General features: G+C 36.4%; 1 protein-coding gene across 1 annotated transcript; it reads right to left on the reverse strand.

Moving 5' to 3' along the window:
* Window positions 1-12,228: 12,228 nt before the first annotated feature.
* LOC135702679 (toll-like receptor 6) lies at window positions 12,229-16,419 on the reverse strand. Its single transcript, XM_065223706.1, has 3 exons — window positions 16,340-16,419; window positions 15,173-16,276; window positions 12,229-13,652 (listed from the first exon to the last, which is right to left on the reverse strand). Exons 1-3 carry the CDS (start codon window positions 16,411-16,413, stop codon window positions 12,470-12,472), a joined length of 2,361 nt encoding a protein of 786 aa, XP_065079778.1. The 5' UTR covers window positions 16,414-16,419; the 3' UTR covers window positions 12,229-12,469.
* Window positions 16,420-22,673: the final 6,254 nt, after the last annotated feature.

The raw sequence follows: 22,673 nt of genomic DNA on the forward strand, positions 1-22,673 counted from the left end.
CCGTTTTCTTCCACCTGATCGAGAGCTGCTTTCAGCAGCAAAAAATGTCTTAAACAAACCACCGGTTAATTATCAACCTACGATGCAGTTTGAAAAAAGGGAAACTATAAACCCGTACCCAGTAAGCGGTCTTCAGAATTCACATGGTATGGCTCCGGGGAATTCTTCCTCTACATCGTGTCAGCCGTGCACATGTAGACATGCGTGTTTTCGGCACCACTGACGCACTCACCTGAGGTAGAATATGACAACATAGCTGAGCCCGAGGATCATGGCATCTCACATAACTTGAGGGATTTCGGACAGGATGCAGCCACTTCACCCCCTGACCAGCACGACGTAAGTGACCATGTTGCTAGTTTATCAAGTAGCTCTTTTTTAAGTGAAAACATTTTGCCAAAATTTTAACCGTATGCGTAGTGTGTATAAAATAAATGAAATTCAAAATAAAATAAGCGGATGCACATATGATATAATAATTGGAACAGAAACTAGTTGGTCTGATAGCATTAATAGCGAAGAGGTCTTTGGTAGTAAATATTGTGTTTTTCGATGTGACCGCGATTTATCATTATCAGGTAAAAAATCAGGTGGTGGTGTACTTATTGCTGTGAATGCTACATTTCAAGCTGAACAAATTGTTAGTGAAAGCCAAAAAGAATTTGAAGATGTGTGGGTTAAAATTTTAATAAACGGCAAAGAACATCTTTTCGCTTCTGTCTACTTTCCTCCACACTTTTCCAAAAAACCAGCTTACGAAAAGTTTTTCACTGCTGCAGAACTGAAAATTCAAAGAGAAGATCCAAGAACCAAAATTCATATTTATGGAGATTTTAACCAGAATACTGTTAATTTTATACAGGATAGTGATAATGATTCTCTGTTGTTACCAATTGTAGGAGAAAACGATACTTTGCAATTCATCTTTGATAAAAGCAGCCACTTGGGACTTCATCAAATTAACCATGTTCGTAACCAGCTCAATTCCTATTTGGATCTTATGTTTACTAATTGTACAGAAGATTTTTGTATTGTAGAAGCAGCAGTTCCATTATGGAAGAATGAAAAATTTCATACGGCTATTGAATACTCAGTGTTCACAGACTCGCATCGGTCACGCCCAAGCGTTGTTGATTTTGAATTAGTTTATGATTTTAAAAATGCAAATGTTCCTGAATTTAACAACAGACTGAATAACATAAGTTGGCAAAACCTTTTAAAAGATGAAAACAACATGGACAAGGCTGTTGACATATTTTACACTAACTTATACAATATTATTGAAGAATTCGTTCCTAAAAGACAAAAGAGAATAGTGAACAGCACCAAATATCCTGTGTGGTATACACAAGAAATCAGAAATATTAAAAACAGGAAGCAAAAAGCACACAAGGCGTATAAAAAGTTTAAAACGTCACAAAATTTAGAAAAATACGTTGAAATTTGCGGAGCACTTGAGGCAGAAATATCGTCAGCATATGAGAATTACAATTCAAGAGTAGAGAACAATATAAAATCAGATCCCAAAACGTTCTTTAACTTCGCAAACGAAAAAATGAAGTATTGTACATTCCCATCACGCATGCAGTTTGAAGAGTGTGATAGCACTGATAGTGAGGATATTTGTAACCTATTTGCTCGTTTTTTCCAAAACACATATAAGAAATCCAGTAATGCTCTCGATTTGAACTATTTTTCTTACCTACATGAAGGGGAAAATGACGTATCAGTTAAAAATATCACTGTTAAAGAAATTTTTATGACTTTTGAAAGTCTCGATGCTGGCAAAGGACCTGGTCCTGATGAAATACCTCCATTTTTATTGAAAAAAATAGCAACAAGTTTTTTTAAACCATTGTTTTGGCTTTACAATTTATCTCTCAAAACAGGTGATTTTCCAAAAATTTGGAAGAAATCATTTTTAGTTCCAATATTTAAATCTGGCAAACGGTCAGATATTAAAAACTATAGAGGTATTGCAATTATGTCATGCATTCCTAAAATGTTTGAAGCAATTGTTAACCAGAAAATATTTAACCAGGTTAAGCATCGCATTTCAAATAATCAACATGGTTTTTTTAAAGGTCGGTCAACGTCTACTAATCTGTTGGAATTTGTAAACTTTTCTATTGAAGCAATGGATAGAGGTAATACCGTTGAAACCTTATACACTGACTTTAGTAAGGCCTTTGACAGAGTAGACATTCCCTTACTTCTTTTTAAATTAAAACGTTTAGGTATGACAAGTACACTTTTAAAATGGATTGGATCATACTTGACAGAAAGAACACAGATGGTCCGCTTTAAAGGAAAAATATCTTCGCCAGTTAATGTTACCTCGGGAGTTCCACAGGGATCTCATTTAGGTCCTTTATTATTTATTTTATTTGCGGATGACGTGAAGTTTGTGTTAAATCGTTTAAATGTGCTCATATATGCTGACGATATGAAACTGTACATGGAAATCTTTGACAATTCTGATTTGCTACATTTTAAAAATGAAATTGATGTTTTCTACAACTGGTGCGTTAAAAGTCTGCTGGATATTAATGTTAAAAAATGCAATATTATATCATATTCCAGAAAAAACACTACTCTAGATTTTACATGTACTCTAGGAAACCAGCTGGTTGTAAGGTGCGATAAAATTAGGGACTTAGGAGTAATTCTTGACTAGAAGTTGACATTTGTAGATCATGTGAATACCACAATTCACAAAGCAAATAATATGTTGGGATTCATAAAAAGATTTAGTTATCATTTTAAAGACCCATATACCATCAAATCACTTTATATAGCTTACGTGAGATCAATTCTCGAATATTGCAGTGTGGTTTGGGCTCCATACCATGTAACTTATATAAATCGTATAGAATCAGTTCAAAAACAGTTTTTGTTATTTGCTCTTAGGAAACTAGGCTGGACCTCTTTTCCCCTTCTTCTTATGAGTCCCGTTGCATGTTGATAAACATTGAAACACTTAAGAAACGAAGAGAAATTTCCATGATTTCCTTTGTTAATGATATTATCTCACAACGCGTGAATTCAGAAAAATATTAGCAAGCTTAAATTTTTACGTACCATCACGCATGTTATGAACTCGAAATGTATTTCAACTGTCACCTCACAGAATGAATTATGGTAAAAATGGACCAATTAATAGAATGTTGAGAGTGTATAATAATTATTGTGAGCATATAGATCTAACGATGTCTAAAGATACAGTAAGGAGAACACTAACTGCTAGGATTTCATCTCGTTAAGTTTAAAACAATTTTTATTTTTTAGATATTTGTATATGCAGTCTACATTTGCTGACAATTTCAAATAAAACGTATGTTTTAAAATAGCATGTAAGGCAACAGCACTTTTGTAAAACGGTCTACACTGATTGACGACAAATAAATAAATAAATAAATAAAAGTAGATATTTTTAAAATGTTGGTAGTTTGTGGCCATTTTTAAATGTATTTCGAGATTCTCCAGCTTCGAAAATATTTTTTCCGTAAAATCAGAAAATTTAATAATGAAAATGCTCTTGGTGGCTCATCGATATTATCTTAATTATCCGGAATGTGTATGTTTTAAAATAATTTATTTTCTTGCAAATACATATTTCGCTCGTTAGCATATGCAAAGAACTTATAATTGTAAGTTTTTCGAGAATGATTTAATTGGTTGGTTCGTTGGTTTTCTTTATTAAGGAGATTTTCAGCCAGACGCTGGTTCATCTCCGCTCTGATTTAATTTATTTTTACATTGTTAGATGGATATAGTTGTAATAAAAATCCATACTTTAATTCTTAGTAAAATCAACAATTTCCTTCAACAATTATAACAGTTTGAAAAGTGTCTGACTTCTATTTGTCTTTCAGAAATAAGAATAAATGAGTGGTATTTTTGAGTTCCTTGAATGGTTATAGCCCTTGAGGATCGTTCGTTGAGCTCGTGATTATGAGTTTCATATTCTTCAGTAGTTGCATAGCAAAAGAAAATTTGAGTCAGCTGATCCTCGTTTCGCTTCTGAGCCCAATCGTATTCCTTTCATGTTTATCGGATGTTCACGTTCTCTAGCTAGACAACCCTAATAAAAAATAACCATAAACGAACGATAACTCAAATCATTGAACTATTCCACAAATGGTTTGGATGATACCCAGAACACGTCGTTAAGCTAATTAACCATACAATTTTTATTAGGGTAGCTCTGGTAGCCATACGTTTCCGTGTTCCTCCTGTAGCATACCAAATACCTTTGCCATGCGATGTTGCGAAGCAATGCCATTCAACCTCTATTCCATATTTATTCTTAAATTGGCAAAGACTAGAAAAGAATTCCGATTTTTATACTGGGATGCAGCTCCGTCAGGCATGAAATAAATTTTATTCACAGTTAACTGCTGTTCTGTACGTAGAAAAGCAATAATTTTTGAGATGAGAAAGCTAACATATATTGTGAATGATCAAATTCACATTTTCATGAATAGTATTTACATACACAGCAAAAAAATAATTTTGATATCACATCAAAGTGGATGCACTACAATCATGTCGAAAATTTCATGTAATTTTTATGACCACATAAATAAACAAATGCAGTAAAAGCAGCGTAATGTCAGTTCATGCATTGTATTAATGATAATTTTGTCCTTTTTAGCAAGTAATATTACACCATATTTTCGACATGTTTGTAGTGCATCCACTTTGACGTGATATCAAAATTATTTTTTTGCTGTGTACACACACATTATGTGTCTCTGAACTAGTTAACAATTTACAGTTCTTAGGCCTGAGATTCGCAAAGGTTGAAACCCCAACTTGTACTTCACTATTTAATTCTTTGAATCGGTTGTAGGACTCCCGTAAAGTGGTCGTCATTAACCTTTTTTTAAACTGACAGACACTTACCATCTTTCCTTATTGTTACGCAATCACGCTACCCAGGCATTGTTCTGCTGGATTTATCGTCTTCTCAAAACTGCAGAACAAGTTCGTCCGTATCATCACTCAATCCACTGCCTATCCTCGAAGTAAAGGTGGAGTGTACACCTTTATCGTTTAAAAGTTGTTTAGATTATGTTTCCATATACCTGGTTGTGTTTTTTTTTTCTTTTTTTTTTTCCTTTGGTTTGTTTTTCCGTCGATCTTGTTTTCCGTGCTGAGCACCAATGCTACCGACGTGCCAGGAAGGCAGCTCCCACACCTGGACCCTACCTATCGGCCCATCAACTCATGAACCGGGGACCAACGGCTTTACTTCCCATCCGAAGGAAGGCGTTATCAGAGATGTTATACCTCAGAACATCCCGGCGGCGCCGACTGGGATTGAACCCAGGCCTGCTGGGGTGAGAGGTAATCACGCTTACCCTGGTTGTGTTAAATTTGTCCATAATTTTCTGAACTGTCCATGATCCAGGCGAAATTTCTCAGTTTTCGTTGTATCTTCTTCCAAAAACTTTTCTGTTAGTTGTTCAATAATTTCACTAAAATTGTCAGTTTTGTTATCATCTAAGTTTGCTTCTGCATCAAGTGCAAATATGTGCTTTCTAATTCTTTGATTAATTTGATCACATGAACCCATCGAGTGAATGAGAAAGTCTCTGTTGTAATTGATGATGAGGCTATTGATCGCGTTCGGAAGATTAAATATCGTGGTGTTTTTTTTCCTTGATTTGTTTTTCGTCGATCTTGTTTTCCGTGCTGAGCACCAATGCTGCTGACGCCAGGGAGGTAGCTTCAACACCTGGACCCTACATATCGACTCATCAACTCATGAACCGGGGACCAACGGCTTCACTTCCCTTCCGAAGGAAGGCGTGGTAAGAGATGTTATGCCTCAGAACATCCCGGTGGCGCCGACTGGAATTAAACCCAGGCCTGCTGGGGTAAGAGGCAATCACGCTTACCACTACACCACGGGCGCCGCTGAATATTGTGGTGTGATTATTGATAAAAAAAAAAACATAAATTCAACTCTCACATTGACAATGCCATCAAGAAAATTGCCAAGAAGTATGGAATTCTATGTCGGTGGAAAAAATATTTAACCACAGACAAACAGACACTTGCAAGTTGATCGTCGATCATGCATTTATCGGACAATTTGAATGTTTCTTAGTTGGAAGTACCACCACCTGTGGCGCACTTAGTCGATTATCTTGCGTTTGACGTTTTCCCACTACCCTCATCTGTTGAGCGTACTGCCCATCACTGTGTACTCAACAGATGGCGATAGTGTTCTAGCGGCGATGTTTTACAGTGAGAAATATTCAGTGTGTATTTTGTCTGTTTGTCTGTGATTTAACTATAACCAGTAAAATACAGATAAGCATATCAATCATCTCTCCTCATCCAATTTTATTTTTGGCCAATGGAATACAAATATCGAGATAACAGCGTTTTCAAAATAAATAATGCGTTCGGTTTTAAAATAGGGGAAAAGTTGGCTTCGGCAATACCTTAACCTATTATCGTCGGGGGGGTAAACAACGTCCTTGAGAGTTATATTTTGGCATGTGGATACATTGTGTTTCAGAGCAACTATTGACCAAATTTGAGTGCTCTAGGACTTTGTTTACCCCCCCTGACGATTATAGGTTAAGGTATTGCCGAAGCCAACTTTTCCCCTATAATAGATTCACCTCCTCAATTTTCATACTGGACGTTTAAAATTGTGTATTTGACTATGGTGTTCATTTTTGAAGAAATTACCGGTTTGTGTGTGATCTAATAAAAAAAAATGACTTTCATAGATGTAAAATTAGAAACATGGATGAAATACGGACCCCACATTGTGTGTTCATGTGTTCAATTCGCTGCCTAAACACATTAAACGTGCAACTACACTTACAGAATCTAAGAGACATTGCATTTCACACGTTAAAGCTATCTTTTGAACAATTTCCTAGTGAATTTATTTTTATGAATTGACAAATCATGTATCATCACGAAGCTTTTAAGGGATTATTTTGATGGACATCTGTCATAACGACTTTTTCATAATTATTGTAGCAACGATTGTGGATTGTGCGCAACGATGGATTTTTGAAACATTATTTTAATAGTAGTAGCACAGACAAACAGACATAACACTCGCAAGATGTTCATCGAACAAGCATTTATCGGTAAATTTAATAGTATCTTAGTTGGAAGTACCGCCACCTGTGGCACGCATAGTCAATTCCCTTGCGTTTGACGTTTCCACACTACCGCCATCTGTTCAGCGTACTACCCACCACAGTGTACTCAACAGATGGCGGTAATGTTTTAACGACGATGTTTTACAGTGAGAAATATTCAATGTTAATAAAAAAAAATTGAAAAGTCTACAAAGGTTTGATCTTTGCGCGCGTATTACGGATTTAGAAGACTAAATTTTACATTTGATAAATAATGAAGCTTATTTGGAAGATGCCTTGAATAAGTAGTAAATTTTCTGGCTGAATGTCGGGGGTTCTTGAGCATTCCTGACGTTACTGACAATGATGATAACGCGTTGTTGATTATTGATGAACTCTTGATTGCTGGGAATTCTTGTGAATATGTGAAGTGGACAAATAGCAAAATCATAGCAAAATAATATCTAATTTTGCTATCATATTTTACTAAGTTATTGGTATGTTGTACAATAACTTAAATCACACTGACAATTATGGACCATTTCCATTTGATTAACACGCCAAACCAATTGACCCATAATAGTGACTTCGGGCTTCCCTTAGCTCAGTCGGTAAAGGCGCAGCTACAAAGTAAGACCATGCTGGAGGCGGCTGGGTTCGATTCCCTGTCCGGTCTAGGAATTTTTCGGGTTGGAAAATTTCTCGACTTCCCTGGACATGAAGTATGATTGGTACAGGCATCGAAAGCTCTCAATTAATAACTGTGGAAGTGCATCTAGAACACTAAGTTGAGAGCACGCCATAAGCTAATATACGATAAGCAATAAGCTTAAAATGCAAAAAAGAAAAAGAAGAAGTGACTAGGTGGCCCATAATACTGGTGTGACTGTACATCCAATTTATATCAAAAATTTAAAGTGGTTCTCAGAATTTCGTAAAAAATGTAGTTTTTGTTCCTTATCACATAATATAGGATCCGTATTTTTTATTTATTTTGTCAGTAGGGTGACTATTTCCATTTTAGGGTAATAAAAAAATGTGTTTTCAAAATTGACTTTTTAAAAAAAATATATAAATTTTAAACTACTGGGCCGATCTCAAAGATCATAACATCAAAAGGAGAATTATAATTATATTAAAAAGATGGAATTTTGTATTGAAAAATAATGAATATATTTGTTTTTAGTGGTTTTCATGGTTTGTAGACAGAGGGTGCAATATTATTATTATTATTATTTATTAGTGACACTTTATCACTTCTGTGACATTCGTGTCTCTATTTTATGACAGATTGAATTATCTTACGAACTAAATTTCTTTGCATAAAATAGCACCTTTCAAAAATTTAATTACTGAAATTTTCTTTTGCTGGAGGTGTTTGCAAGAACATTTGTTATTGTCCCATCGATTCCACAGTTTTGCCTAAATTCGGCAAATCCTCTGAAATCCACAAGTATATGATGCACAGTAAGTCGAGTTCCACAAAAACAGCACATTGGTGGAGATTTGTTTTCCAACACGTGAGAGTGAGTCAGCCGAGTGTGCCCGATGCTTAATCTGGTAAGAGCTCGCTGCTCAGATGATTTTTTTCTGTCAACAAATTTGCCTGCAGTCGGTTTGATTTGACGTAGGTGTGCCCAGGTGTGTCTCCTTACATTTTCCCAAACACACCAAATGCTTTGTTTAATAAACCGCACAGCATCCTGGGGTGGAATTGGCATGTTTGGTGGAATTCCCTTCCGCCCGTCAGCTTCCTCATTTCCCAGAACTCCTGCGTGACCGGGAATCCAACAGAACACAATTTTAGTTCCAATAACTTCGCGTTCAATTGTTTGGATCCAAGGATGAGTTGATTTTCCATTTTGAAGAGCGTCTAGACAGCTGGTCGAGTCGGTAAATATGATTGTTGGTTCGTCTTGGCTAATTTCTGACACAGCAGCTTTGAGCGCAAAAGCCTCTGCAGAAAATATACTGCAGTTTCCTGGCAAACTGAAGGCAGTTCTTTTGGTATCTGTAACGATTCCCGCACCAGTCTTCTCATTGTCCTTAGATCCGTCGGTGAATACTTTCCTGTGTGTTGAGTATTTATTTGTTACAAGCTCAACAAACATTGGCACAACAACTTGACTTGAAGTGCCTGCTTTTACTTTCTCCCTCAAGTCGTTACTTATAGATGGTGATGGAGTATACCACTCTCTATTGGTTAGTCTTAGAACACTACAGATGTTCGGCATGGAGACTCCTGTTACTGCTAGAAACAGATCAGATGCTCGCTTAACTACTGGTAGGTCGGCTACTGATTTGTTTTTTTTTCCACAAGACGTATTGCTAGTTGTGATAGGCGCTGAATTAGTGTTAGACGAAATGGCAGACACCCCGCTTCAGCAATAATGGAGATAATTGGACTAGTTCTGAACGCGCAAGAAGCTTGTCGTATCACCTCATTATATGTTGGGGTTAGAGTACGTTCCATAGCTTCGATGTTGATGTTGGTGAAACCTAGGCCGTACAGTAGCTTGGAAGTCACGAGAGCTGAACCTATGGTAAGGAGAGTTAAACGGTTGCTTCTCACTAGACGACGTCCCAAAACTCGAAGTATGTTTAATCGCTGCAGAGAGGGTGCAATATGTTTTTTTATATATGTTTTCTTAACTCAAGCTTTTTTACACAACATATCGATGTTGAGTTATATTTTTTAATCTTTTAATTTGTCGAACCTCCTAACGGAATCCCTTTATTAAGAGCTTTGAGTATGTTGGTTTATTTCCTTTAAATTCCGTTTTAATTACTCATATTTTGACAGAAACGCGTATTTCGTCTACTAGTTGCAGATTTCATCAGTGCCAAATACTCAACACCACAGTGGTGTTGAATACTTGGCACTGATGAAGTCTGCAAGTAGTAGACGAAATACGCGTATCTGTCAAAAGATAAGCAATTATAACGAAATTTAAAGGAAATCAACCAACACAATCAAAGCTCTTAAAAATTATATATATTTTTTTATTTTCTCCATTGATACTTACATAACTAACATAGTCACATAATCTAGAACCCTATTTTCTATTCTACTGTTATAGGTTTGAAAACCCATAACCCATGAAAACTTCGTGATAATAGGCTTGTTAAATTATTTAAACAGAGATTTGGTTAAAATTACAAGAATTTATGCAATTTTAACTTCAGTTATAAGTCACAAATAAGAGTAAACTGCTGAATGCGCAATATTTTTTTTTTTTTTTTTCCTTGGGTTTGTTTTTTCCGTCGATCTTGTTTTCCGTGCTGAGCACCAATGCTACCGACGTGCCAGGAAGGCAGCTCCCACACCTGGACCCTACCTATCGACCCATCAACTCATGAACCGGGGACCAACGGCTTTACTTCCCATCCGAAGGAAGGCGTGATCAGAGATGTTATGCCTCAGAACATCCCGGCGGCGCCGACTGGGATTGAACCCAGGCCTGCTGGGGTGAGAGGTAATCACGCTTACCACTACACCACCGGTGCCGTTTAAAAATGCGCAATATTCTGCAAAGAATAAATTTATTGATATGATGCAACATTCTAATCGTGTTTGACATGCCATGACATGTTTGATCCCAAGAATGTAAGGACAATGTGTTTTTGATCCAAAAATGTTACAGTGTAGCCGCAGTAATCATTCTGGAAAACAAAACTCTAGAATTTGACAGAAAAGTGGAACTCGAAAAACGCTATTTAAAGTGTTGGAATCTTATCTCGGCTTATGTTTGAAATCCGGAATAATGGGACATATCTCTAATGCTAATTAAATTATACAAAGCTTTCAGCCAAATTGAAGCGAAAATATTAGAACTAATCGTTCTATAGATTGGTGATAGGAGTAGAGTGGAAATATTCATTCATAAATGAAGTAGCGATTTTTTTTTATCAATTTCAGACCCTACCCCTCTTCCAGTTACATTTTCTGTTAAAGTCCTATTATTTTTGGTATTTTAATTCTTATTTCCATCAAACCAATAACAAATTGAGATGTTCTGATATTATTTGTTTTCATAGTAGAACTTGCTATTGATTTGATATTCTGTTCTAATTGGAAAGGGCAAACAAAGAGGTGAAAGCATATGCTTTTCATATGTATATCGTTAGAAAACAACTGAAAATTGCTGAGGAAATTTATTTATGTGACTATAACCAGTTCCTTTTTGTTTGCTTATCTGGTTAAGATGTTATACTTAATTATATTAAAGATAAATCGTCCAGCTCTAACCATTGTTGTGCTAAGCGGTGGGACGATCATCATCATCATTACAAATCTATTCTCGAAGGCAAAAGTACTCGAAGCCCTATCGATATGTCCAAAATTCGCCTAACCTGATGAAAGCAAACTTCACATGCCTCAAAGTCTTTAGACTAGTCCCTAAAATTCTTTGGTGGAATTCACTAAATCAATATAAATCAATATCGTGAAGCGCCAGAATGTGGTGAACAAAAAAAACACTTTTCCGATAGGAATTCCCCTATAAACTTTAAAGGGCCAGTGCATTATAAGATTGCAACCAAATAAAGTGGAGCAAAATCAATATTTAAAACTGCCCTAATATACAACACCAGGGTTGAATCTAGACATATTCAATTGCAAATAACAACATTAAAATATATTTGCTCCATTTTGAGAAATTTACATTTAACGTTCCTAATGGATTGGGAAAAATGTACACAATATTTTCAGACCAAAAATTACCCCTGCAAAAATGACCCAAATGCACTAGGAATGTTATTTTTATTATTCACAAGGTTTTCTGCCAGGGACTGGTTTACCTTGGGACTAGGAAGATTAAAATGACCAATGAATAGAGATTTAAACTTAGTAGCTTCAGCAAAACTGTGTATCAACAAAAGATCATCTATAGGTGCTTAGAACAAAAAATTTGCCAAATATCAATAGCGTCACTTTTTAATTCGACGTTTCTGATTTTGTAAACAATCACTTAAGCCGACGATTTGTCTTAACTAGTAGTTCACCCACGCAAACTAAAACCACAATCAGGTAGTGAAATTTGTAGAATATTGTGCTGGCCTATCTCAATTAATAAAAATATATTATTTAAAATTCGCTAGTCACCTAATTTCACTACAAAAGGTTGATTAAAAAAATGTATAAAACTTTCCTGGTGTCTTCGGTGGCTTCATCTAAAACTAACTTCAATTTGTGCAGGATGATGATCGTAACAACATGAACACTCAACAGATAATATTGTTTCTTACCAATTTTTTTTTTTATTTTCAAAAACCGCATACACGACATATGTTATCAGAGTCACGAAATGCTGAAGTCACCTTCGAAAATCAGAACTGCAGGATTCAGAAAATCAAACATCAGTGGAAATCAACATATCTGCCGACTCGTACATGGGAAACCGAGAGGGCATACTTCCGGTGAACCTTCCGCTGTCCCCAGAGGTGTCTTTCTTTTTCAATTTGAACCAAACACCTACCAGCAGAACGAAGATGACAATCAGGGTCAGGTATATTAATATTAGGTGACCAATCATCCGTGTGTCTATAATTCCGTGTATGTTCTCCGTTGTTGGTGCGGAGACAATTGAAGCTAAATAGTTGTCGGTATTTGGGATGGTTTCCGAAGGAATGGTGGACAGCCCAGGATCAGTGCTACCATTAGTGACATCAAATGTAGTTGTGCTTGGTACCATACATCCAGTATTCTCTCTCAAAGTATTGGAACAGATAAATCTTTCTTGATCGGATAAATCTTTGAGGTAGCACAGCAGCTCATTGGTATTGTCATCCAAGCACATTTTCAATTTCATCACTTTTAATATACAAGGATCGATGCTCTTGAGTGCATTACTTTCTAGCATCAGTATCGTTAAATCCAGTTGAGGGAATGCCAGCCCATGTATTTGAGAAATTTTGTTTCTCCGAAGATACAGTTTCTTCAAACTCGGAAGCATGGCAAATGTATATTTCTGAACTGTCACAAACCCACACTCGTCACACCTCAAATTTTCCAACGCTGTGCTTATTAGAAAAGGTTCACTGTCGCCCGGAGCAAGTTCCACATTGAAACTCAAATCAATCCTTCGGATACTGACAAGTGGTGTCAGCATTTCACTGGGCACTCGTCTCAGTTGATTCGAACGCAAGTCAATCTGCTCCAGCTGCATGTTGCCATAAAATGCTCCAACTTCAATTTGTTCTATAACATTATCGGACAAGTTGATCTGGTCCAATCGAGGCATTCCCTGCAGTGAGTGGTTGTAAATTCTATCAACGCCACATTGAGAACACTGCAAATCTATCAAACTTTTCAGCTCAAGAAAATGAGATCCATCGCCAGGAAAACGTAAGCGTCTGTTTTTATCCAGAATTAAGCTTTCTAGATGGTTGAATCGCTGGAACGTGATTTTATCGATAATTATCAGATCGTTTTTGCAAAGAGAAGTATAGATTATGCCCGATGGTGCATTTTTGAATACTTCTGAATTTTCATCGATGCTGGTTAGGTTCCCCACGCATAGGTCTAACTCGTTTCTGAAACGAAAAAAATAAATATATACAGAGTTTAAATATGACTCATACGTGGTAGACATCTTACATCTCATATCCATGACTAAATACGAAGCAAATTATTGAAGCTCCAGTCAGAAGAAGCTTGTTCATCGTATGGTTGTTATTAATACTGTGACGGATTATCGAAGGTGCTGGAAATGTATCGGTGGTGTTCTGATATGATCATGTTGCTATCAAACGAGCTCAAAGAAGAGGATAATCAGAAACTGTGTGATTTTATTTATTTTTTTTTTTTTATTTATTTTGTTAAGCAAAGTACACTGCACAGATTTTAGTGAACCGCTTACTAAAGGTACATGACTTCTTTAGAGTAAATACAGGAGTATGATTGTATGGTATGTTATGAATTGAAATGATTGTTGCGGTCCGATTATGAACATCTGCGTTGGTAAGAACTTATCAGATCAATATCCTGCACCTTCTTCTTCTTCTAGGCTTCATTACGCTTAGCTGTAGCGAGCGTTTTGCCGGCTGTCAACTTAGTGTTCTATTTAGATACACTTCATCAGTTAATAATTCTATGCTGACCAATGCAAGAAATTGAATATTGTGTGGCAAGCAGAATGCTACTCTATGCCCAGGGAAGTCGAGAAAATTTCGAACCCGAAAGATTTTCTAGACCGGACCGGGAATCGAATCCGCCGCCTCCGTCCTGGTAATACCGTGCCTATACTGACTACCCGAGCAAAGTCTGAGATCAAATTGAAATCTAAATTTGATGTTGTGATTTCGCTGATAATGATTACTCAGGTTGCTGTCGTTTTGGTCATTTTAACGGTTAAAATATCAAAATTGAGAGCAAAAAAATCTTCCTGTGACATCACATTGAAAACTATCTCTGCTATCAGTGAGAGCAAACTGGAAACTCAATTTGATATCCATTTTTCCTGTTGATAACAGAACAAGTATTCAATTTGATGTTATGCTAAGGCAATGGAAACAAATCCGCAACAACATATTTTTGAAGAGCAAATGTACAGCAAAATGAAAACAAAATTTGTCAATTGCATTAACTGAAATCAAATTAGGATTTCAGTTTGATGTTGATATCAAAACTTGATTTCAATTTGCTGTCATTTTGATGCTGGACTTTGCTCGGGTAGGCTATCAGAGACCCCTGAACCTAGTAGCGAATGAATCACCTACGTTTAACAAAGTTATGATAAGAATTTGTTGATTCATTCACAACTTTTAGAACTTTTGATGGCACACTAGGCTAAAAGCCGTTAATTTCACTGAACTTTCCCATGAAAACACTTCACTGAATGTATTTTGACAATTCCTTTGTCTATCAGCTTCAATCTGATTACATTTTTTACGCCTGAGCAATCTTGTTATGCTAGAATTTTTACTGAATAAAATATATGCGCCTCACAATGCGGCTGATTTCCAGTTGCCGTTAATAGAAGAGCTAGTTAACTTGCAGTTCAAATGGAAAGGTTGGAGAGGAAAAAGATGCTGCCGACAATAGTCACACTCACCTGAGAAGTTTGGAGCGATGTAAAAACGGTATTACATAGTGTTGGACAATTTTATTCAGAGTTTTTGCAAAAGTATCCTGATGATTGGTTGTCGTTATGGGCATTCTGCCGTTCGTGGAAATGATGGTCATATCGGTGGTACTATTAGTGACATCGATAGTACTAGCGGTAGAGATTTTGACTGTAGTTGGTGGCAAGCACTCAACATCCTCTCGCGAAGTAGTAGAACAGAAAAACTTTTTCTGCTCCGACAGATTCTTATTATTATTTATCTTTATTAGGGAGGCTTTCAGCCTTGGGCTGGTTCGCCTCCAATGCTCCAACAGATCTTTGAGGAAGCATTCCAATTCGTTACTATTGTTGTCCAAGCAAATAGTCAAATTCATCACATTCAATATACTCTGATCAATGCTCTTCAGCGCATTATCTTCAAGCATCAATTTCGTTAAAGCTGACTGAGGAAATGCCATACTATGTATCTTGTAAATCTCGTTCTTTCGAAGAAACAGTTCCTTCAAGCCCGGCAGCATGGCAAATGTATACTCCTGAACTATCACAAATCCGCACTCGTTACAGCGTAGTTTTTCCAACACTGTACTTATCAAAAAAGGTTCACTGCCCTCCGGAGCAAGTTCCGTATTCGAACTTAAATCAATCCATCGGATACTGTCAAGTGGTGTCAGCATTTCACTAGGCAACCGTCGCAACTTATTAAACCGCAAGTCAATCCTTTCCAAGTTCTTGTTACCATAAAATGCTTTGGCTTCAATCTGTTCAATTCGGTTGTCGGTAAGGTTGATTTGCTCCAATCGAGGCATTCCTTGCAGTGATTTGTTGTATATTTTATCAACGCCACATCGAAAGCAATGCAGATCCGTCAAACTCTCTGACTCAAGAAACTCAGATCCATCGGAATTAAAATTTAAGTGACTATTTCTATCAAGAATCAACTTTTCTAGATGGTTGAATCGCTGGAACGAGTTTTTATCGATGCTCAGCAGATCGTTATCACACAGAGAGAGATACAATATGTCCAATGGAGTCTTTTTCAGCACATTTGAGCTCTGGTCGATGCTCATAATGTTCTGCCTGCATTTGTCAAACCTAAAAAATTAAATTAATTAATTAAACAATTTAAAATTAATTTATTCACGATGGATATCTTACGGCAGATCATCGTGACTAAATACGATCGATGTGAACCATATAACTAATATTCCCGTCTGCAGTAGCACCTTCATCGTATGATTGGTATTGACACTCTGACAGCGTACTTGTGATACCGACATGCATTCTCTGTAGATGCAAAAAAAGATCATTGATAAGCAAAAAAAGATAAGCCGCCAGCCAGTGAAAGCCTAGCCAAGGCTTCTGCATGTTTTACTCAACCTTTTTCCTTAATGTAGATTGGATGTTTTGTGGTTGTGCTACTCCTATTGTTACAATGATGGTGGACAACCAACCTATAATTTCCAAACATCCAATCGACTTTTACTCTTTGATGTGTTAAATCGGATACTAAATGAACATCCGTTCCGATAAACGACACACTTTGAATAAATCATGTAAATTTAGGTGCTCTGAGACTGAGACATACGAGCGGCAATTTTGACATAATATTGAGTCATAACAGATGCAAATTTCAGATCAATCAAACGTACTTTTCGACAAGTAACGAACTTTTTTGTATCAGAGCACTCAAGTTTACATTACATGTTTGCTTACGTCTCACCTTTATGACAAAGATGAATTCCGTCGTATGTAAAATTAGTTCAGTATATTCATGTGTGTGGGCTCCGTTTTATATTCATGCCCTTAGCATATATGTAATTATCACACTATGGTCTTAGCGCTGTTAGCTCCAACAAATTGCGTGAATCCCGATAAAACTGGCATGCATACTTTTCAATTTTCCAAAAGTAGAACGTAAGAAGTCATACACAAACAATAAATCGTGTATCAAATCCTTCTGAATACAGCTAAACTCTAAGTACAACCCTGATGGAGCAAAAGAACAATATTTCCCTTTAAGTTTCAAGCTTGATAGGTCTTTTAAAAATAGTAGGAACATGATTGCGCCTAGCTTTTTACCTTGTGCTGTCTCCGGTGTTTCCCATTTATTGCATATTGTTGTTGTTTTGATTTGATGACTCTCTACACTGAGAGAACTAATTGGATTTGATTTTGCTATGAACACTAAACACTTACACTTAAGCCATAGCCCACTTAGTGATGGAACAAACTCTTTTGCTTATTATAGCGCTCCTTGTGGACGTTTTCGGAAGCTTTTGACGTCTATTTGTTGACAACAACAATAACAATAACAGTGTATTTTTTTTCAGTTCATAAAACGCTCCTGTTTTGGAGACAGTCACCATGCAAAAGGAGCGTAGAAGAACCTGGAAAATCTATCGTGGTCCGCGTCAAGCTGACTAAGGTGTTGAATTTTCCTAGAAACACCATATGCGCTCAAAATTTAGAGGGAAACCTTGACGACAAATCGGAAGCCTCAAAGTAAACGCCGGAGTGGGACTGCCAACCGAAGGCTCGAGGAGGTATCCCTGGCAGATTCAAATTTGTTTTTGCGAATAAATTCGCACGCAAATATATGATTTGGCAGGGAATTTGCAGCTGTGGCCAGAAGATAAAGGTTTTTTTCACTGAGAAAGTGATGAACTGGGGTGGGAGGTTTACGAAACCGAATTTTTCCAGAAGCGAATTCTGCCCTTCATCCAGTCACATGATGGTCCAGTGACATTTTGGCCGGATCTTGTGACTTGTCACTACAGCCGGGAAGTACAAGAATGGTACAATGACAACGGAGTCCAGTTTGTTCCGAAAACCCTAAATCCACCCAATTGTCCCCAGTTCAGGCCCATTGAAAACTACTGGGCAGAGTTGCGACCTATCACAATCACGATCGTCAAACAGCTGATGGTAGTAACGCTTGGTACATTCCTATCAATGTGCTTGCCGAAGTACTCTCCATGACCATCCATCAAGTTGACGAAAGAAGTAAAAAGCAACTGGTGAATGTCGTCTTCGGTAGTGATCCATCACCGATCTGGTCCTAGGCGAGTAAGAAGTCTTAAAAACATCTCGGATCTGGTCATTCCCGACAATCACGACACTAATCTGTGCTCGTTTTGAAGCAAATTTTGCCAGCTTTGTTTGTAACTCACACAGTCACGCCTGCCGAGACGAACTTGGAATGCGTAGGCATTATTTCATTTTTTTCTATCATTTCGCTTTTTCTCATCGTCGTCAAGTCTTCACTGTTTTCGTTATGCTTTTCATCGTCAGCAGCGAGTGTAACGTTTTGCCTGTGAACAACGACCATTACTGGTGATTGTTGTTTCCCAAGGCTCTTTCTCTCATTGCATTACAAAACGTTCTGTCAGCGGTAGTCGGTTGATGGGTGAGTGTCATGATATTTTGCATCACTGTTACTGGGCAATTATCAAGAGGTACTGAACTGGAGGTAAAACGTACAGTCATCAAAACGGCAGCTCAGATTAAAAATTGGTGCGAAAAAACCGCCAAAACAGTAGACGAGACCACCGCTTGATGGGTCGTATTAATGGAAAAGTTCGAAAATTCCTTTGAAAACGCAACGACTTTTTTTTCTTAAAACCTAAGGAATATGCACTTGAGTAAAATCCGTTTCCAAATTCAAAATAGACCCAAATTATGTTGCTTTATCATTTGCCAATGTTATGCGAATTTACTTCGTAGCTAAAGAACAAATATAAATTTAATTAAACTAGACTGCGCGAAAAACTAGATTTTTGTTATGCATATACAACGCTATAGTTTGGCTCAACTCTCTGAAGAGATAACGATACCCCATTTGCATGGGGTAAAATTACAAGAAGTTTAAAAATTATTGAATCTTAATTGTTTGTTTTCCAAACTCGAAAAATAATAAAACAATTGTTGAAAAATCGTATACTTTGTTCTAAAAATAACTATATTTTATATTGCTAACTGAAGCATCATTGAGAATTTAATAAAAATTTAAAGAATTTGGTTGGACACAAATTTTAAATTCATCCAGGTGTTCAAGCTTTGTCAAAATGAGTACGAAATTTTGTGTGAATGGCAATTTAGAGCACATCCGATTGAAATTATCGAAAAAAGTACCTGCTACTTCAAATATATTGTTCATAAGTTTTGCTATATTGCATAAAAATAGAGATTTATACTCGCCAAAAGCTGACAACAACAAGTTGCCCATTTTAAAATATTAACAGTTCTTCTGGAGAAAACCCATACAAGGAGGTTGCCAAAAATATCACAAATATGCACAACGTTTAACGGTACCAATGTGATATGTAATGCCCTCTAAACTATTCTAAAGCCGCCAAGTCCAAATATGGCAAATTTTCCACAGTACAAATCTCGAAAACTACATAAACTTCACGCTTTGCAAGTGCACTGCAGCATACGTTGGGATCTATTTGGTTAAATAAGGTTTTAACAGACTACTGTAAGAAATCATCAGCAGCAAATAAAGAACTAGAAATTATGTTGATGCATCCTTTATCCTAGTTGTTAAAATCCATTACGACAATAAGTCCCAAAATAAGCACTGATGTTTCAAAGAAGAAGTAAATTTTGCTGTAAAAATGTCATCAGTTGAAAAATTTGAAACTCGAAAGAGCTGCTCAGAAGAAAAAAATAAAGGGTTTCCCTACTGGTCTACTGTGTGTTGTGTGTTTCCCGTTGTCTAGTGTTAAGTGTTCAGACTGTGCAAACTCTGGTTGAAGACGGTGTGAATTGTCTAATTTATGAACTACCAAACTGTTCGGAACAAATTTAACCCTTTGTCTGTACCTCTAAAATAATGCTAAGTTCATTGCAAAAATCCTTCAAAACGGAAAAAAACGAAACATTTGAAGAATAATCAAGATTGCAAAAATTACCTGATACAGACAAAGGGTTAAAAATCAGTCAAAAATTTAGAACTTAAAAAATGTTTTCCTAGCATGTGCAGACATCGTTCAGTTTACCTCATTCAATGATAAAAAATAGAATTTATCTATTTTATTGATTTCTTTCCTTCAAGGGTCATTTGGAATTTAACAGATTTTTCATTTGTTTAATGTGAACCAGGAGATATTAAAAAAAAAATTAAATAAACAATAAGATCCAGGTTTTTTTTAAGATAAAATTTCTACAATAAGAGCCTTCACAAACATTGGGAACATTACTTTCACAGGAGTTAAATATATCAGTGAGGATTTATGATTCATCTGAACATCAATAAAAAAAATATTGCGAGGTAAGACAATAAGACACTCAGGCCTTGTGATGTGGGCAATAATGGCCAAATCGAGCAAAATAGATCAATAATTTCAAATTAAAACGAGTTAAAAAGCAATTTAGAAAACAATTACGCCAGTTTGTGACTCTAAAAATAAGTAAAAAGTGCCTTTAATTTAACGCCTGTAACATAAAAACATAAATAACATAACGCCTTAAAATAAATCCAGGAAAACTTGAAGAAAAGTCTAAATGACTAACAACAACACAATATGAAAAATATCTCGAACAAATATCCAGTTGACAGTGATCAGAAAATTCAGGATACTCAAGTAATCAATAGTTTTCTCCTGTCTCCTGTCTTTAATTTGATTTCAGTTTATAATAATTATTGAACTATTCTGTTCTGTAAATGAATCAGATATTAATTGAATAGATCTATCTCCGAACCCAGTATACCATCGCTAGTACACATTAGATCTGCTTCATATTCATAAAGCTCGTCGGGTACGGCAGATCCACACCAACTTACCTCAAAATCCATTCCAATCAGCCGTGAAACTTTCACAAAATGCACTTCCAGAACTTGTGTGACAGAACTCAACGGACTGTTTTAATGATTATGTTTACTGTCCCGTGGGGAACAACCTTGGTGTGCCCCAGGGAAGTGTATTAGGACCCCTTTTATGTATTATGTATATAAATGACATGAGACGTGTTTTACGATTTTTTCTCATTAATATATGTTATTCATTGCAGCAAAGGATTTAGATGATGCCGTTTTACACTTGAATGAAGATTTGTTTTCTTAGATTTAAGTAGATAGTTCAAATAGGGGAATTTACGTATTCTCGTCAATCTAAGCAGCGTCCTAACTTCTGTTAGCGATTTCTCAGCGTCACACACATACATGACACGTTTGTTTGTTGACATTTATCTGCTGCTTGCTGTTCTACCAATTCCAATCGACAGAATTGATCAAAACGTTTTGAACATGTTTTTACAACGCCCCAAACTTTTCATGTGAGTGTGACTATTGTCGGCAGTCTCTTTTTCTTCGGCACCCTTTCAATTTGAACTGCGTGTTAACCAGTTGTTCTATTATCGGCAACTCGAAATCAGCCGTATTTTGTAGTGTGTATATTTCATTTAAAGAAAAATATGGCATAACAGGATTGCACAGTCGTAAAAATGTAATCAGGTTGAAGCTGAAAAGGTAAGGAATCGGCTTTATACATTCAGCGAAGAGTTTTGATGGGAAAATACAGTGAAATTAACGTTTCAATTTCGGTTGCCGAAAACAGTAAATGGGTGCCGAAGCCATAATTTACCCTATAAGCCATTGAGGTTAAATATAAGTACAAATAAATTCATGGTAATTTTGCGGAATCGAGTGAAAGAGAGCGTCTCTGTTGTAATTGATGATGAGGCTATTGATCGCGTTCGGGAGATTAAATATCGTGGTGTGATTATTGATAAAAAAAACTTAAGTTCAACTCTCACATTGACAATGCCATCAAGAAAATTGCACAAAAGTATGGAATTCTATGTCGATTGAAAAACTATTTAACCACAGACAAACATACACTTGCAGGTTGATCATCGATCATGCATTTATCGAACAATTTAATTGTTTCTTAGTTGGTAGCACCACCACCTGTGGCGCACTTAGTCAATTATCTTGCATTTGACGTTTTCCCACTACCATCATCTGTTGAGCGTACTGCCCATCACTGTGTTTTCAACAGATGGCGATAATGTTCTAGCGGCGATGTTTTACATTGAGAAATATATAATGTGTTATGTCTGATTGTCTGTGATTTAACTATTACAGATGAACATATCAATCATCTCTCCTCATCTGGACTTTTGCCCTCCTACGCTATGTTTGGTAAATGGAATACAAATATCGAGATAACAGCACTTTCAAAATAAAATAATGCGTTTGGTTTTGAGATATAATAGATTCACCTCCTCAATTATGATACTGGACGCTTTAAAATTGTTGTCGGTGAAGCAAAGAATTGTGTATTTAACTATGGTGTTCATCTTTGAAGTAGTTACCGGTTTGTGTGTGATCGAGAACTGACTTTCATAGATATAAAACTATAAACATGGATGATATAAGGACCCCACATTTCTTGACCTGTGCTTGTGTGTTCATGTGTTCAAATCGCTGCCTAAACACATTAAATGTGTTTACACACGTTAAAGCTATTTTTGAACAATTTTCTAG

The sequence above is a fragment of the Ochlerotatus camptorhynchus genome, unplaced genomic scaffold (assembly GCF_037179485.1).
Source record: "Ochlerotatus camptorhynchus isolate MF236.1 unplaced genomic scaffold, CSIRO-AGI_Acam_v1.1 ptg000196l, whole genome shotgun sequence".
Lineage (NCBI taxonomy): Eukaryota > Metazoa > Arthropoda > Insecta > Diptera > Culicidae > Ochlerotatus > Ochlerotatus camptorhynchus.